General features: G+C 43.8%; 1 protein-coding gene across 1 annotated transcript in view; it reads left to right on the forward strand.

Annotated features, from left to right (window-relative positions):
- Positions 1–17,753, forward strand: part of LOC127662425 (MAM domain-containing glycosylphosphatidylinositol anchor protein 2-like) — a 238,717-nt gene that overhangs the window by 83,248 nt on the left and 137,716 nt on the right. Inside the window, exons 4-5 of the mRNA XM_052153592.1 lie at positions 5,380–5,576; positions 12,720–12,852. Coding sequence (XP_052009552.1) covers positions 5,380–5,576; positions 12,720–12,852 — 330 coding nt within the window. The remainder of the gene's footprint in view (positions 1–5,379; positions 5,577–12,719; positions 12,853–17,753) is intronic.

The raw sequence follows: 17,753 nt of genomic DNA on the forward strand, positions 1-17,753 counted from the left end.
GGGGGGGGCGCAGCTGTGAGCGGCGCACATGCCCGCGGAACCAATTAAGCCCGGGGAAGCATAGCGGACCTTCTTGCGTCAGGCTCAGACTGGGCGTCCCGTTATTCTCCCCAGATCATTTTCATCGCCGCGGCGCCTGCCTCAATCCCGTAGGAAGGAGTCGAGGCGTGGGGGCGGCTGAAGTGGCTTTTTCTCACTACAAGAAAAAGCCTACGACCGCAATGCTGTCATGGCTATGTTCTCATACTGAAAACATAGACCATTCATAAAAACGCTGCCTGCTTGTGATCGCAACCCAGGAATGCAAGGCAGTTTTTATGGCCGTCAGAGGTGGAGAAAATCAACGCCTCCAGAAACTACACAGAGGCGGAAAATCGTCTTTAAAAAGATGCGTCCTGAGAAGGACGTTCAACGCCGCTGTGTTTTGCTCTTTTAGAGTGAAATTCACTCTTTTAAAATAACTCTTTCGAGTTGTCTGCGCTGTCGAAGTGCCCAGGGGCAAGAATGCACAGCCGTGCACGAATGAGAAAGCCACTGTTATGCGCCGTCAGATCCAACAGCATGCAGAGCGTCAGAGGATTAAACAGGAACTTGGTGTGTAACTCGCAGCAGACTGCATGCACGACCATCGGCTCAGAAGAAATTTTCTGAATGAACTCCCGTATTTGCGGCGCTTAAATACCCTTATGTCCGGGGACGGGACATGCAAATACTGGGTGCCAACTCTCATTGGACTTTTTTCATAGTTCAGAGGTGAATATCGGCGCTCAAGAGAGACCCGTAGTGTCTCTTCTCTGACACAACGTGGAGAGAGCGACAGAAGGGGAACCACTGGTTTAATGTTTTTTGAGGCAGCAATTTTACAATTTTTAAAACAAAACCAACACGGGTTGACTGTTACAGCAGGATCGATGGCTTGAATTTGGGTCACAGGGAATTTCTTCACAGAAAGCAGTCTGAAGATTTGGATTATAGCTAAAAAATGTATGGGTTAATTTTATAATTTTTTTATGGTGCTTTTTGTGGTTTATTTCATTTTTTTGCATATTCTTAAAACTACTTTTGTGTCCCATGGCAAGCAAAAATAAAATTAATGCTTAAAAAAGGATTAAACAATTACTGAACTTTTATTCATTTTAACATTTAAAAGTTTATTCTTGGTTAAAGTGTAATAATCCTTTAAAGCGTGGTATAGGGCTTCAGAAATCACACAGAACTGAATGAAACCGTTAAAATGTTATATTATAATCTCAACTGAGTTAAATGTGATGGCATTTAACTAATCTCATTGATTAAAAATGAAATGTAATTAATGTCTCAGTTACTGTCTTAACCTCCATTCCCTGATGTAGGGAACGAGACGTTGTGTCGATGTTGTGACACTAGGGGTCAATCTTGGGAGCCCCAAACACGTCTGATCTTTGAGAAAAGGCCAGTGAGAATTGGCGAGTAGAATTTGCATGCCACTCTTCCGGACATACATGTGTAAAAGGAGCTGGCTTGCAAGCAATCATTCAGGTTTTGTGCTGAGGAGCCGAGACAGGGTCCCGGACATTCCAGGGGGTAGTACAGCATTGTGGCAATAGGGACACAGCGTCTCATTCCCTACATCAGGGAACAGAGGTTACGACAGTAACTGTAACACTCGACGTTGTGTTGATGTAGTGACACTAGGGGTCCCTCTACGAAACGCCACAACTGCTGAACTGTGTTACGTTTACAAAGTATAATAGTTCTTAAATGTAAAAGTTTTAAAGTTACATTAAACTGAAAAATTTTGATTTATGATGTTAAATTAAGACATCATCACAATCTATGTAAATGGTCCATTCTGAATATATTGCAAGCAAGTTAATGAATTATAGAATACAGAACAATTTAAGCCCTAGCTGATTTAATATAATAATTGAAGAAACGCACACATGCAAAATGATTGACAAAAAAGCTAAGACTGCCTTCAGGTCTTAAAATCTAATTTAAAAGCCCTGGTGATATAGAAAGTCTAACCTCGATATTCTAGCCTTGTTCTATTTTCCAATACCACATTGTTTGAAATCAACTACCTCTGATGTGGTCAGATTTATAATACTTGTACTCAAACGAATCATGTATTGTTCTATGTATATCTAGTCATAGCACATTTTCTAGGCCATCAAAAGCCAGACACAAATGGCCATTTTCTAGGCCATCAAAAGCCAGACACAAATGTTTATTATATGACTCACCAAAAGACCATATGTGTGTGTACAGTACATCTCAGTTCTCTACTCACAAACGTCATCATTTTAAGTGCATGAATGCTTTCAGCTCCATGAAGCAGGCCTAATAAAAGATGCCACTCTGTCTCATTATCAGCTTAAAGACAGTTCTAGTGAAAAACTCATTTGAGTTCTGGGAAGCGTCAACTTTATTGAAATCAAATGCATGTCTTTGAATCGGTGACAAAATGCTTTATATTGGAGATTTAATTAATGAGTGAAAGGGGTGAAATGAAAATGAGGATTGTGTTTCAAAGAGACATCATCGTCAGTAAGTTTGCTCCACATTTTTCAGAGTTTCAAAGGTTTATTCGTCTGCTATCGAAACCATCAAATGCTATCACGAGCTGTCAGAAAAGGAGTTGTGTGTTGCGTCTATTCCCTGCAGACACGAAGGAGCCATTGATGTTGTAAAGTGATTTACGGGAGCACAGAGAGATGAATAGGAGGAGCGATGGACGATGGCAGGCAGCATTGCCGTGGGGAGACAATGAGGAGCAAGTCATTACCCTTGAATTAGTGAACAGACCTCAGCTTGTCATTTTTATTCCAGCTTCATGGTGGACTATTCGCTGGTGGGCACTGGCTTTTATCGATCAGAGTCACACGACTTCTGATGCAGTGAGCAAAGTCTAGGCACATTTCATAGATAAAGAACAACCAACACACAGCCAATAAACAACTGAGTACTTCAATGTGGAGTGATGCTGTTGTCTATATGTGTGGCAGCACTCACTAGTCATAAGTTTGAAGCAATCAAAAAAAAGAATTCCCTCAAAGCAGTGATCTGAAACTGTCTTTTCTTTTCAAATTCACATATTTGAATCATGAATAAATTTGCAACATTTTGCAACATTACCATGGAACATGGAAGACGATGTTAGGCAGAATGTTCACCTCTGTCACAATTTACATTTACATTTATGCATTTGGCAGACGCTTTTATCCAAAGCGACTTACAGTGCACTTATTACAGAGACAATCCCCCCCGGAGCAACCTGGAGTGAAGTGCCTTGCTCAAGGACACAATGGTGGTGGCTGTGGGGATCGAACCAGCAACCTTCTGATTACCAGTTATGTTCTTTAGCCCACTACGCCGCCACCACCACTCCTGATGAATTTACTGTCATTGCATGAAAGTGAATAGTGACCGAAGTGAATATTCTGCCTAACATCTGCTTTTGGGTTCCATGGAAGAATGAAAGTTGTCCATGGTTGGAACAACATGAGAGTGAGTAAATAATGACAGATTTATTTAGTTATTTATTTCTTTTTTCAGTGATCTGTCTCTTTAATAATGCAAAAGCATTCATGGTTCAGTATTAAAATTTTCACCTGTCATCCAGGAAATCATAGAAATCCTGACAATACTGTATATCAAATATTTATGGGGCAGATGTATTAATCTTTTGAGGCATGTGAAAGAAAGCTTTGAAAGGCATGTTTTTACTGATGGCTGGAAAATTTGCTTGCAGAAAGAATTATACTGAGCAGAGGAATTGTGAGTTTTTAGCTTTGAGGGCAGTCTTTAAAAAGCTCATGGCTTCTCACTGGAGCACTCACTTGTGGCTCTTAAAAAAAAACTTGTAACTGAAGTGCCAAAATGCAGGCACCAGAGTGGTACTTCATTTGAAATATGATGGATGCTATTAATGCATGTATGTTTTTGCACCTCACTTATTATTATTTTTTTTTTTAAAGGAACAGTTCACCTAAAAATTATCATTCTCTCAACATGTGCTCACCCTTATGATGTCTCAAACTCATATGACTTTCTTTCTTCTGCGAAACAAAACAAATAATAAGATACTTTGATCTGTGCATGCATTAAGTGTGAAGCAGTGTAATCGAGCTTCAACTAAAGATCACACCAAAAAGGCTGATGAAAACAAAAACAGATGAAAAAGTTATATTATGTTCCGTTTTCACCCAAAACCAAACCTGTTCTTTATGTCCTTCTGGAACTTAAAAGTGTGACTTGACTTATATGGCAATAAACACATATAAAAAAAAAAAAATGTTTGTTGGTGTTCAGCAGAAGAAAGTCATACGAGTTTAAACGGCATAAGGGAGAGTAAATGATGCGAGTACATCAGTACTCAAACAAATCTTAAATGGAGGAGCATCATGGGAAAGAACAAGAAAATATCACCTGATTATAATCAGCAAAGACTTGTTAAACATCAATGCCATGTATAGTACAGTTTAATATGAAAATCACAATATAAAGGGCCGTTCACACCAACAACAAAAAAAGAAAAAACTTTAGGCAGCACAACAGAAAGTGCATGTGTCTCTAAACGTGTTTTAAATGTTGAAGAACTTTTAAATTGACACGGCATCTGCAAACCGTGGTGGTCCTGCATGAGACACTGCGAATACAGCTGGACGTGGTCAAAGTATTCCATCTAGCACATATTTACATTGGAAAACTATTTAAAAAAGAGAGTGTAAGATTAAAAGAACTTCAACTTAAAAGTGTTACGAGACACCTATATTCTGTTTCATTAGGTGCAATACACAAACTGTAGCTTTTTCAGTCTGAATGACCCTTAATGCGGCATTTACCACAATTATACATTTTGCAGCATATTCAAATTAGCCTTACAAAGCCTGACATATAAAATATAAGTCAGATATTTCTATTTATTAATCAACCTGTTATTTGAACATATAAACAAAACTAAATAATTCGTTTTTCATCTATAGAAATGTATGAAAATTACAGTTTAACACATCAAATACAATATGATTTAACAAAATATATTATTATTAGTTTTTTATGCACCAAACAAGATGAACCTAAATATGAATGTATTTGTTAACCTGCAACCTATTTTCTACATGCATTTTGTCATAAACATACTTCTCTCCTTTCCAAACAAAATGTACCCACTCACTCATGTCTTTACACATTAAAGACTATTGAAAATGTAACAGAATCCATGCTATGGGTAAACTTGCCCAGGGAGAGACAAGCTGCAGCATTATCAAAGAGCTTGCAATTGCCAGATGGCTGTCTTTGAATGCCACCATTACCACAAATGTCACGGTGGCTGTCCTTTATCACAATTTGAGCAATGCCGAAGCAATGTGACCAAACCCACAATTTCCATTTCAGATTTAGATGACCCCATTGTTACGGTCCATCAGAGTATAGGAGAGGCAAAGGAGCAGTTTTACTATGAGAGGACCGTGTTCCTGCGGTGTGCTGCCAATTCGAACCCTCCAGTGCGGTATAGCTGGAGACGGGGAAGGGAGTTCCTATCCCAAGGTTCTGACAAGGGTGTGGAGATCTACGAGCCTTTTTTTACACAGGTAAGGCAATTGCTTAGTCTTACTGAACAAACAAGAGTATTAGCAATCGATGGTCCCTTCATGCATTTAACTGCACCAAGAATGTTTATAATTTTAATCATATGTAAGGGGTGGCCAAAATCTGTAATTATGTTCATCATGTGATGGGTGTTTATCATGATACAGTTTTTCTTCTGGAAATTCATCTTAAAAATTGTTTATATATTAAATAAGATACTTTAACTTATTTGATTATTTTCCCTCTTTTGTTTTTGGAAATTGATGGATACAGACCAAAAGATAAGATTATTCATAGCAAATAAATGACAAGTCTGGCATCAGTGCAAAGGCTGCTTTACATTATATAACACTTGAATCAACAAAAGACTCAAAAAAATAACAAATTTAATAAAATGGTATAGTTCCGACTTTCTTATCCAATTCTGATGAATGAGTTTGAAGTTGAGTTTTACTTTCTATATTAATGTGTCAAGTTGCAACATTGCTCAGCAACTTTATACATCTATGCTGTAATTCACATTGTGCCTAACCAAACCTCTTAATTACAAGTTCTTCCTCATATTGTATTGTAAGGCACACTTCCCACTCTATGTATTTCCAAATTCCTCCATGTTTCTTCACAATTCTCATGTGCAATTATGTGAAGTAGTCCAGCACTCTTATAGTCATGCAAATATATACCATCAAATAGATGGTACAGAAAAATCAATTGACAAATTTCTACCATCACATAGTGTACACTGTCATGCCGCCCAACTCTAGTACACAGAATTATAGTAATTTGTTTGTAAAGTTAGAAAAATGGCCAACACTGTGATTTTGCAGTGCATGAAACACCTGATAACTTGATTTTGAATGCCTGACTTTAGATGAACTTCATTGCAAAGTTGCAATGAAGAGACAAAGAGCGAGCAGAAGTTTGACATCAGAAATGTTTTCAGGTCCAGAAGGAAGCACATTAGATCTGAAGGTTTTGCAAAAGACCTCTTTCAAAACACAGCTTTGCCACATCAAAAATGGCACCACGATTGGGCCAAGAGTGGATCCATCCTGGTAACTCTACCTTCTCTCTCAGGACCTAAAGTGGGACATAAAGATATACTTTTTGTGAAGAAGGCTCAGCAGAGGATGTACTTCCTTCGCCAGCTGAGGAAGTTCAACCTGCCACTGGAGCTGCTGGCACAGATCTACTCAGCCTTCATTGAGTCTGTCCTGTGTACATTTATAACTATCTGGTTTGGTTCAGCCACCAAATCAGACAGAAGGAAACTACAGTCAGGACTGCTGAGAGGATTAGTGGTGCCCCCCTGCCCACCATCCAAGACCTATACATCTCCAGAGTGAGGAAACATGCAGATAGAATCACTCTGGACCCCACACACCCTGCCCACTCCCTCTTTGAACTGTTGCCCTCTGGCCGGCAATACAGAGCACTGAGTGTCAGGACATTCAGACACAAGAACAGTTTTTACCCTCATGCCATTTTCCTCATAAACAATTAAACTGCCTCAGGACTCCCCCATAGTGCAATAATGTAACTACATATCTCATGTACATTTGTAAATTCACATATTTAATCAATAACTGTACATACCCCTACCTGGCACATACATTACCACTTGCACATGCACAGTATGTCCTATTATTTGTATGTCTATTTATACTCTTACATTTTTTTATATTCTGTCTCACTGTAATTTTCTGTGTGCTCTTGTTTCTCCTATCACCAAAACAAATCCCTTGTGTATGTGAGAAAACTTGGCAAGAAATCAATCAAGGTACCAGAAATCAAACAGCGGCACTATTTATAACCGATGGAGTTGTAACAGATTATAAACACTTATTCTTCTAGAAATCGATCCTGGTATGATGTTACCAACATTAAGTACTTATTCTTTTACTTTGATATGGACCCAAAAGTAATTTCCTAGCTATGCCCTTGATGTAGACATCGGAATACCACACCCATATGTGCTGAACATTTTGTTTCAAGACCATGAGCATGGGAGTTGGTCCTCCTTTTGCTGCATTAACAGTTCAGGATTTGCATTCCCTCAAAATTTGACTTCAGACTTCAAGAGCATCAGTGAGAACAGGTAAAGATGTTGGGCAATGTTGCCTGGCTCGCAATCTGCTTTCCAATTCATGCCAAGTTGGTTTTCCTGTTCATCCTTTTGGCCATGTAGTATGTTTCATGTGGATGACTTGCAGAAGACTTTCAAATAGCAAAGAGCTCATCAAAGTCAGATTGAAGAAAGTGGATATGGCTGAAGTATGTTTTATTATTTTTTTTACCTTCTGAGTGGCTTGTTGGAAATGGTCAAAAGATTGTACGTCTATATTTATGTAGAAGCTCAGTTTTTGCTTCATACTGATACAAATTGTCAATGTTTTCTGATCTGTTTACAATATTAGAATGTCTTTCATGTGTCCAAGACTCTTAATGCATAGCTCACGTTCAAGTGGGGTGCAAAAAACGTCATGGATACTGTTGTAACCTGAGCAACACATTTCCTGTGTTGAATCGAGTGACACAAGGGGTCTTCCTTGGGAGCCTCACGTACCTCTGAACTTGAGAAAAGGACAATGAAAAATTGGCAGACAGAATTTGCATGTTTTGCCCCCGGACATACGGGTATAAAAGGAAGAGTGTGTGTGCCTCTCAGTCAGGTTTTTGCACTGAGGAGCCGAGAATAAGGTACGTATGTTTACAGTGGTAGGTCTAGTGTCATGGCAGAAGGGACACAACGTCTCATTCCCTCCCTCAGGGAATGGAGGTTACAACAGTAACCGTATCGTTCCCCTTCTGTCACTCACTCAACGTTGTGTCAAATGAAGTGACACAAGGGGTCCCATTCAAAAGTGCCATGCACTAGACCATGTTATGTGAATTGCTAAGACAGGTCCAAGCAGGCTGCTGCGTGCTAAAACCAACTGTATCGGCTGTACGTAACCCTCCCCAATGCCCCCAGAAAAAGATGTCATATACAGACCTTAGGTTCCCAGCACCCCTGAGGGGGGAACAGGTGCTACATGACTAGCTTGGGAGCAAGCCTGGCAGCCGCGACCTTTTCTCTATCTATGTCTCTCGTATAGAGTGTGAAGCGGCTGGGGCTATCTTAATGCTATGATATGTGTTGGGAAAGGCAGTCTTTCCTCATCCTGCTCAGACTAGGGGGAGATGCCATGTGGCAAAAACATCACGTGGGTTGTGGAGCCACATGTGGGAGCGGCGACCGGGTGCAGTGGGACTGTCCAAAGGACAGGCGGGTCCACTGACAGGGGGGCCGTACCACGTAAAATACATCACAGGGAGTTGCCTGAAGAGCGAATTAAGCCTGTGGAGCCCTACCTTAGCACAGAGCACCTGTGGTTCGTAGCTGGTCTATTCCATATTACCGATTTGCTGAGAACATCTAAAGCTCTGCGTGCGGTCCAAATAGATATGCAAAGCACGAAACGGACACAGAAACGAAAGGGCTGGGTCTGCCTTCTCCCGGGGCAGCGCATGCAGGTTCAAAACCTGATCCATGAAGAGGGTCGTAGGAAACTCGGGCACATAGCCCGGTCGCAGCCTCAGGATAATGTGAGTATGTGCGGTTCGCTCAAAGGGGGGTCTCTAAAGGTCTGAGAGGACCACTGAGAGATCCCAGGGGGGGAACAGGCTTGGCCGGGGAGGGTTCAGTCTCCGGGCACCTCTAAGGAACCTGATAATCAAGTTGTGCTTACTCAAGGACTTACCGTGCACTGCGTCATGGTGGGCCGAAATTGCGGACTACATACACCTTCAAGGTGGAGGGGGACTGCTTCCCCTACAGCCTCTCCTGCAGGAATGAAAGCACTGACCGAACTGCACATCTCTGTGTGTCTTCGGCTCGGGAAGAACACCAATTCGTGAACAAGTGCCACTGCAGGGCGTAAAGTTGCCTGGTGGAGGGAGCTCTAGCTTGGTTGATTGTGTGTATGACTGCAGGGGGTAGATCACTCAGATCCGTCCAGGTGCCAGACGTGGAGATTCCAGAGTTCTGGGTGCGGGTGCCAGAGGGTGCCCCGTCCCTGAGACGCGAGGAGCGTGAGATCCGAGAACCAAGTCCGGGTGGGCCAATAGGGAGCCACCAAGGTAACTTGTTCCTCGTGCTCCCTGATCTTGCACAGCGCCAGTGCAAGAAGGCTCACTGGGGGAAATGCGTGCTTTTGCAGGTGCTAACGCATCTGTCCCGAGAGGGGCTTCTGTCAGGGAGTACCAGTGCGGGAAGTGAGTGTGGTCCTGGGAGGCAAAGAGACCTATCTGTGCCATGCTGAATTGGCCCTAAATCAGCTGGACCACCTGGGGGTGGAGCCTCCACTCTCCGCTGGGTGAAACCTGTTGTGACCGCACGTCTGCCATCGTGTTGCAGTTGCCAGGGATATGAGTGGTGTGCAGTGACCTGAGTCACTGCTGACTCCAATGGAGGAGATGGTGGGCGAGTTGTGACATATGACGAGAGCTCACGCCACCTTGGTGATTTATGTACGCTACCATCGCAGTGCTGTCTGAATGGATCAAGACATGCTTGCCCCGAATCAGCGGGAGAAACCTCCACAGGGCAAGGAATACAGCCAGCATCTCTAGGCAGTTGCTGTGCCAACGCAGCCGGGGCCCTGTCCAGGAGCCAGCGGCAGCATGCCCGTTGAACACTGTGCCCCAACCCTGTTGAAAGGCATCTGCGGTGACAACAACGTGTCTGGACACCTGCTGTAGGGGGACTCAGGTCCACAGAAACCGAGACACCCCTCACTGCAGCCTGTAGCACGATGACGTAGCTGGATGGTCCAATACGTACTGGATAGCTAATTTTACAACATTTTAAATCACATGATTTTAAACCTAACTTTAAACCAGAAGTATATTTTTTATTTCAGTGTCTGCAGGACATGTACGTACATTAAAAACAAAACAAAAAAACAACAACTGATTTTAAGTTTAATATACAAACTGATCACAGCAGTCAGATCAAGCACTTGTCACTAAAGTGACCATTTATATTCATAAATAGTTGTCCTTTGGGCTATAGTGATTGCCGTCACTGATGAAGCAGTCTGCTGAGCATTAACCTTCAAAGTCTTTGGTCGAGTACAAGGCACGAAGGATTTCTTTCCTTCCATCTCCAACATAGCCTGTCAGGAAGTCTTTAAATAAGTCCCCACAACAAAGCGTAACAGGGTTTTTTTATTTTTTTTTATTTTATTACGATTCAAACAAACAAAGTCAATGTACAGTCAAAACTACAATAATACATATATAAAGAGAAAAACAAAACAGCCAGGGGGGAAGGCTAAACATCATGTAAATATATTGAAGGACTCACATATAGAAACAGTTTTAATTTAACAAAGCGTAACAGCGTCCAGTACGTATTGGACCATCCAGCTACGTCATCGTGCTACAGGCTGCAGCGAGGACCTCTTGCAGAAACCAGAGGTCTGTCCAAGGGTTGAAAGTCTGACGGCCGGAGGGGGTGATTATCACATGCTATGTGCCGTGGCGCCATGCCCATCTCGGGACTCGAGTCTGAAGCCAGTGCTGAAAGCAGTCTCATATGCATCAACCCGAGGGGTGTGACCGCGGCAGAGGATGCCATATGCCCCAGGAGCCTCTGGGATTGTTTTAGAGGAACCGCTGTGCCAGGGCACTGACTGCACGCACTCGTTGGTGAGGCACGCTGTCATTGAGACTGAGTCTAACTCCTTGCTGAGAAAAGAGATGCTCTGAACCGGGACGAGCTTGCTCTTTTCCTAGTTGACCTGAAGCCCTAGACAGCTGAGGTGCCCGAGCACCTGGTCCCTGTGAGCGCTGTCGAAGCGCCCAGGGGCGTGGACTGCACAGCGTGCAGAGAGAGAGAACGCCAGCTGGATACTCGCCGTAAGATCCAACAGTAGTACTTCTTGCCAGCAGAGGTAAGTGGAACTTCAGCTTGCTGTTGCACAATTGCTCGGCTCCGAAGAAAGAATCTGACAGACAGACGTGCGCCCGCTTCCCTTTATACCCGTATGTCTGGGGGCGGGACATGCAAATTCTGTCTGCCAATTTCTCATTGGCCTTTTCTCAAGTTCAGAGGTACGTGAGGCTCCCAAGGAAGACCCCTTGTGTCACTTCATTTGACACAAATTCGAGTGAGTTACAGAAGGGGAAAGTAACATTGTGAAGCTGTTCACTGATCCGACTGCATTGATCGGAGTCTGTGCATTACAATTTTAGTCTGCACACAAAAAAAGACTGAGGTGAACAGCATCAAAGTGAAATAAAATGACTTTCTAAAAGTCAGTGAACAGCATCTAGCTTGATTTTCGGGAGGTAACCTGTGTTTTGAGTATGATATTGATAATGTTACCAGTCTGACAGAGAAGATGCAGGCACTTTTAGACAGACGGGAGATGTTTAAGCGTAGAGTACATTTCCCCAAATTCCCAAAGATTCAGCATTTGTATGTTTGAATAGTGCACAACAGCACTTGCCCACTTTTTCTGACATCTTTGCTCTGGAAGTATTTTTCCCATTCAGTTTCTCCATCGGGATTTCATAAAATTCTTCATAAAAGCCATGAACCAAACCAACCATATCTGAGGTGAATCACAACATCACAAACTTTGATTTGAAAAAGAAAAGATTTTAAAATTCTACTAAAAGTCAAAAGGTACAAGACTGTGTACATAATGTCTTCAATGAGGGAACACAATCACTTCAATCCCAAGATGCATTGCACATGACTCAATAGAATTAAAAACAATGGAAAACTACTGTTTAAGTTGATGATTGTAAGTATATAAACAATATATTTTAAGTTTCTTGCAACATCTTCCAATTTATAAACAAACAATAAGATGTTTGAGAGTATACGTAGGGAGACCCATTTAATCACCACAATTCACTGAATGCTGTTTTTTTTCTTTTGGGTGGTTTTGTTCCCTTTTTTCTTTTTAAATTCCCTACAGGAATATTAATATTGATCAAACTATGCCATAATGTGCATGCTACTCACAATTTGCCTGATGCTGAAAAAATATGAGAACTGTTGTGACTAATTGATACTTGGATGATCAGATTAGATCAAAGGTGATACTTGAAACCACAGCTAAATGGAATTCCTTGGTCTTGGGTTGCAGGGGGAGACCAAGATTCTCAAGTTAAAGAACCTGCGTCCTCAGGACTATGCCAACTACACATGCACTGCCTCTGTCCGTAACGTCTGTGGCATCCCTGACAAGAGTGTGCTATTCCGGCTAACCAACAAAACAGGTAAGTCTAATATCATAGCCTGGTCTTTGGTATTGCATGTTCCTACAAGTTATAAAATACATGTGTCTAGCACCACAACAAAAACTCTCAAATGGAACTGCCCTGAAGCTCTTGTCACCACAAGTGCTGTATGGTCTGATAATCAACAAGCTGTGAGTGCTGCATGTGTTATTGAGTATGTTATGACTGTTACATTTAGAAGCCTTCTGCAACTTTGCTCTTCCATGCACTGTTGATGGCTGGAGAAACAGCCCAAGGCTGATGTTTTCACCAACTGGCCTTGCAGTTAATTCGGTCCAGGCAAAACCTTATTCTTAAGGAAATGGCCCTGCGGCCATTGTGCCTCTTATCTGTCTCAGTGGGCTTCACATGCTACTGCAGTGAAAACCTGACCTTTACAGAATCCATTAGAGAATGAACAGACTCGGCATACCTTTCCCTCTGGCCATCTCTGTTTCTCTATCTTCTTCTCCCAATCCCCCTTTCTCTTTTTCTTGCACTATCCTTCTCTATCACTTTTTTTCTATCTCTCAGCACATTGGCTGATGATGATCAAGGCAAAATCCTGTGGCTTGACTGATTGCTTTGCCAACTTGAAGGCCCTTACAACACAGCATGCCTGTGATCTTATGAGAGGAGGAGCTAGGGGGAGGCCTTTATTGTATGTGCCACATGTTGGTAGATTAGATGTGGTCACCTAGTGCATTATAAGACTAAGTAAAGTATCCTCATCTGGAGGAAGAGATGAGAAATGGTTTGCCACTTTTCTTGGTGTAAATGCACTAGTGCAGGGGTCGAGAACCTTTTTTCACTGAGGAGCAACATTTTTTCTCTCCCCTTTTCTTTCCAGTTTGAAATGCCCGATTCCCAATGAGGACTTAGAAGTCCTCATAGTGGCGTAATGACTGGCCTCAGTCTGGGTATTGTAGGAAGAATCTCAGTTGCCTCTACATCTGAGACCGTCAATCCGTGCATCTTATCTTGTGGCTTGTTGAGAGCTTTACCGTGGAGATGTTGCGTGTGTTTAAGCCCGCACTATTCTCCATGGCATCCATGCACAACTCACCATGCTCCCCACCAAGAGCGAGAACCACACATTATGGAGGTTACCCAATGTAACGTCTCGGTTACTGTCGTAACCTCCGTTCCCTGATGGAGGGAACGAGATTTTGTGTTGATGTAGTGACACTAGGGTTCTCTCTTAAGAGTCTCCGTTACCTCTATCTTTGAGAAAAGGCCAATGAGAATTGGCGAACAGAATTAGCATGCCCCTAGCCTAGACATTCGGGTATAAAAGGAGGAAAGCGTGCATCTGTTCAGACAGGTTTTGAGCTGAGGAGCCGAGATTAAGGTCCTGGCCATTTCAGCGGCTTGGTTATGACAGTAACCAAGATGTTCCCTTTCTGTCACTATCACAACGTTTCGTCCATGTAGTAACACTAGGGGGCCATATCTAAAAACGTCACAATACTGAACCGTGTTACGTGGACTGATGCAGGTGCAAGCAAGCTGCTGCGTGCGAAAATAGCAGGTGCATCAGACTGCACGTAACCTTCCCCAACACCCCAAAAGACGTCATATAGTTCCCCCACACAGGGAGGAAAGCGATGTAACTAGCATGGGAGCAGGTCACACCAGCTGCGGCATTTTCTCTCTCTATGTTTTCTCTCCATAGAGTGTTAGATGCGGCTGGGGCAATCTAACGCTATAACACACATCGGGGAAGACATTCTTTTCCAATCCTATTCTTTCAGGGGGAAGAGACCACATCCTGCCCAGCAGGGGAGGTTAACATGTGGTAAATACGTCACATGTCACATGGGCTTACCAGACACATATGGAAGTGGCGCAGTGGTAGGTCCTGCCTCGACGGGGAGGAGCTCTACAAACACAGAGACTGGGGGGTAGATGGAACTGTGCCCAAGGGAGAAGCGGGTCCGCCTACTGGGGGACTGTACCGTGGAAAATACATCACAGGAGATATTGGAATAATCAGAACATGTGGAGCACTTGTTCTAGTACAAGCATTTCGGGGGAGACTCGGGCAGTAGAGTTCACGACTTCACCGGAGAGGGGAAAGGTGCTGTGTGCCAGCGCATCTGTGCCGAGGGGGGCTTCCGTCAGAGAGTACCAGAGCGGGCAGTGGCTGGAATCTCGGGAGGCAAACAGATCTACCTGTACTCTGCCGAACCAAACCCAAATCAGCTGGACCACCTGAAGGTGGAGTCTCCACTCTCCTCTGAGCATTACCTGTTGTGACAGCATGTCCGCTGTAGTGTTTAGGTTGCCCGGGATATGAGTGGCATGCAACAATTTCAGCCTCTGCTGACTCCAGAGGAAGAGATGGCCGGCGAGTTGTGACAAGCGACGAGAGGGAACACCGCCCTGGCATTTTATATACGCTAATGTCGCTGTGTTGTCTGAACAAATCAACACGTGCTTGACGTAGATCAACAGCAGAAATACAGACAGAAACTCTAGGCAGTTGATGTGCCAACCCAGCCGGTGCCCCATCCAGGAGCCAGCGGCTGCGTACCCAGCCAAACTGGGAGGCGTCCGTAGTAACTACAACACACCTGCTGTCTGGGGACTCCTGCCCATAGAAAACAGAGGTCTGTCCAAGGGCTGAATAAGTTGCGGCAGGAAAGGGTGAGGGTCACACGGTATGTGTCGTGGCACCACGCCCATCTCAGGACTCGAGTCTGAAGCCAGTGCTAAAGTGGTCTCATATGCATGAACCCGAGTGGCGCGACCATCGCTGAGGATGCCATATGCCCCAGGAGCCTCTGAAAATGTATCAGTGGAACCGCTGTGCCCGGTCTGAACTTACTCAGACAGTTTGGCACCGACTGCGCGTGCTCGCTTGTGAGGCGTGCTGTCATTGAGACTGAGACTAACTTGCTCTTTTCCCAGTTGACACAAAGCCTAAACGGCTTAGGTGTGTGAGCACCAGGTCCCTGTGCACACAAAGCAACTGTCGAGAGTGCGTTAAGTTTAGCCAGTCATTGAGGTAGTTGAGTATTCGGATGATGCCCACTTCCCTTAACAGGGCAAGAGCTGCCTCTGCAACTTTCGTGAAGACTTGAGGGGACAGGGACAGGCCGAAGGGGAGGACCTTGTACTGACATTGGCCGTTGAAAGCGAACTGTAGAAAGGGTCTGTGATACGGCAATATTGAGATGTGAAAGTGTGCGTCCTTCAGGTCTACCGCCACAAACCAATCTTGATGCCGTACCATGTCAGAATAAGTTTCTGCGTCAGAATCTTGAACGGGGTTCATTGTCTGCAATCCACCACCTTTCTTGGGTATGATGAAGAAAGGGCTGTAGAATCTCTTCTCCATCTCGGCTGGAGGGACAGGCTGTATCGTGTCCTTGCGCAGAATGGCTGCGATCTCCGCATGCATGGTGGAGGTGTTTTCGCCCTGCACCGAGGTAAAGCGGACGCGGATGAAATGGGGCCCGGCCTCAGACTGGGTAGGCACAACCAAAGCCCAGTCTAGTCCTCAGCGTCAGAGTCCTCCAAGATGCTCTCCGATGCAGCAGCAAAACTATCATCCAGCTCGGGTGCTCCGAAAGAGACATCAGACTGGCCGTAAGGTGAGCCGGTCTCATCTCGGACCCAGAGGGGGGCAGACGAGTATGCTGGGGAACTGGTGGACCGCGGGGATTTACCCGGCAAAACCACCCCCGTTGAACTCCCAAAATCGCCTCCGGCACCAGCCGCGCCAGCCCTATACCTGTGGGTAGTTGGTGTGACGCGGGGGGCGGATAGAGTGGCTTTCCCCCGGAAGAAGTAAAGCTGTGACCGCAACATTGCCATGGTCATGTTCTCGCAGTGAGAACCTCTGTGTGTTCTCTGCCACGTGAGGCAGACAATTGAGGCAGCGCCTGTGGCCATCTAAAGTGGAGAGGTAACGACCGCATCCAGGAATAACACATGGACGGGAAGACATCTTGAAAAAGATACGTCTTTAAAAAAGACCTTCAACGTCCAAGTACTGTACTCTTTTAGAGAAATATACTCTTTCAACTTGTATATACTCTTGTGGATAGGCTGTCGAAGCACCCAGGGGCATAGTCTGCACTGGGGTGCAGAGAAGAGAAAAGCAGCTGAATTGCACCGTATCTCCAACAGCATATGCTCTTGTAGAGGTGAGTGGAACAGCACTGGATTTATTCAGCTCGCTGATACACAACCGCTCAGCTCCTAATAAAAAATCTGTCTGAACAGATGCACCCTTCCCTCTTTTATACCGTTATGTCCGGGGGAGGGGCATGCAAATTCTGTTCACCAATTCTCATTGGTCTTTTCTCAAAGATAGAGGTAACCAAGGCTCTCAAGAGAGACCCCTAGTGTCACTACAGTACATCGACACAACGTTGAGTGAGTGACAGGTGAACTCTACCGTTCCTAGCAACCGGGCCAATTTGGTTGCTTATGAGACCTGGCTGGAGTCAATCAGCACACCCTGTATTCGAGTTTGTGACTCCTGGGGTGGTAGTCAGCGTCAATACTCGCTGAACTACCCAGGCCCCCTTGAGGAGCCAATTTTTTTATTTTTGGTTGATGCCTTTTTTCAAAAGAGCCATAGCACAAACGAATAATTTACTATTTTCAAAAAAGCTTTTCGATAAAATATAAATTTTTATTATGCCCATAACTACTCAAAAACACAAAAAGAAAACAAATATGCAACAATTAATAGGTAACATATTTTAATTAATTGAGTACACGTGTTTGGGCTGGTCTTCATAAAATTACTTAATTTTACAATTGTTCATGAAAAAGTTTACTTTTACTTATTTAAAGAAATATTTGAAAGATAATCGCCTTAAAATATTGCGATATCCGATTATATCAACAACCCCCCTGCCGAGGGTTAATTAATATTTTTGCTT

Source organism: Xyrauchen texanus, chromosome 22 (genome assembly GCF_025860055.1).
Source record: "Xyrauchen texanus isolate HMW12.3.18 chromosome 22, RBS_HiC_50CHRs, whole genome shotgun sequence".
NCBI classification, from domain to species: Eukaryota; Metazoa; Chordata; class Actinopteri; order Cypriniformes; family Catostomidae; genus Xyrauchen; species Xyrauchen texanus.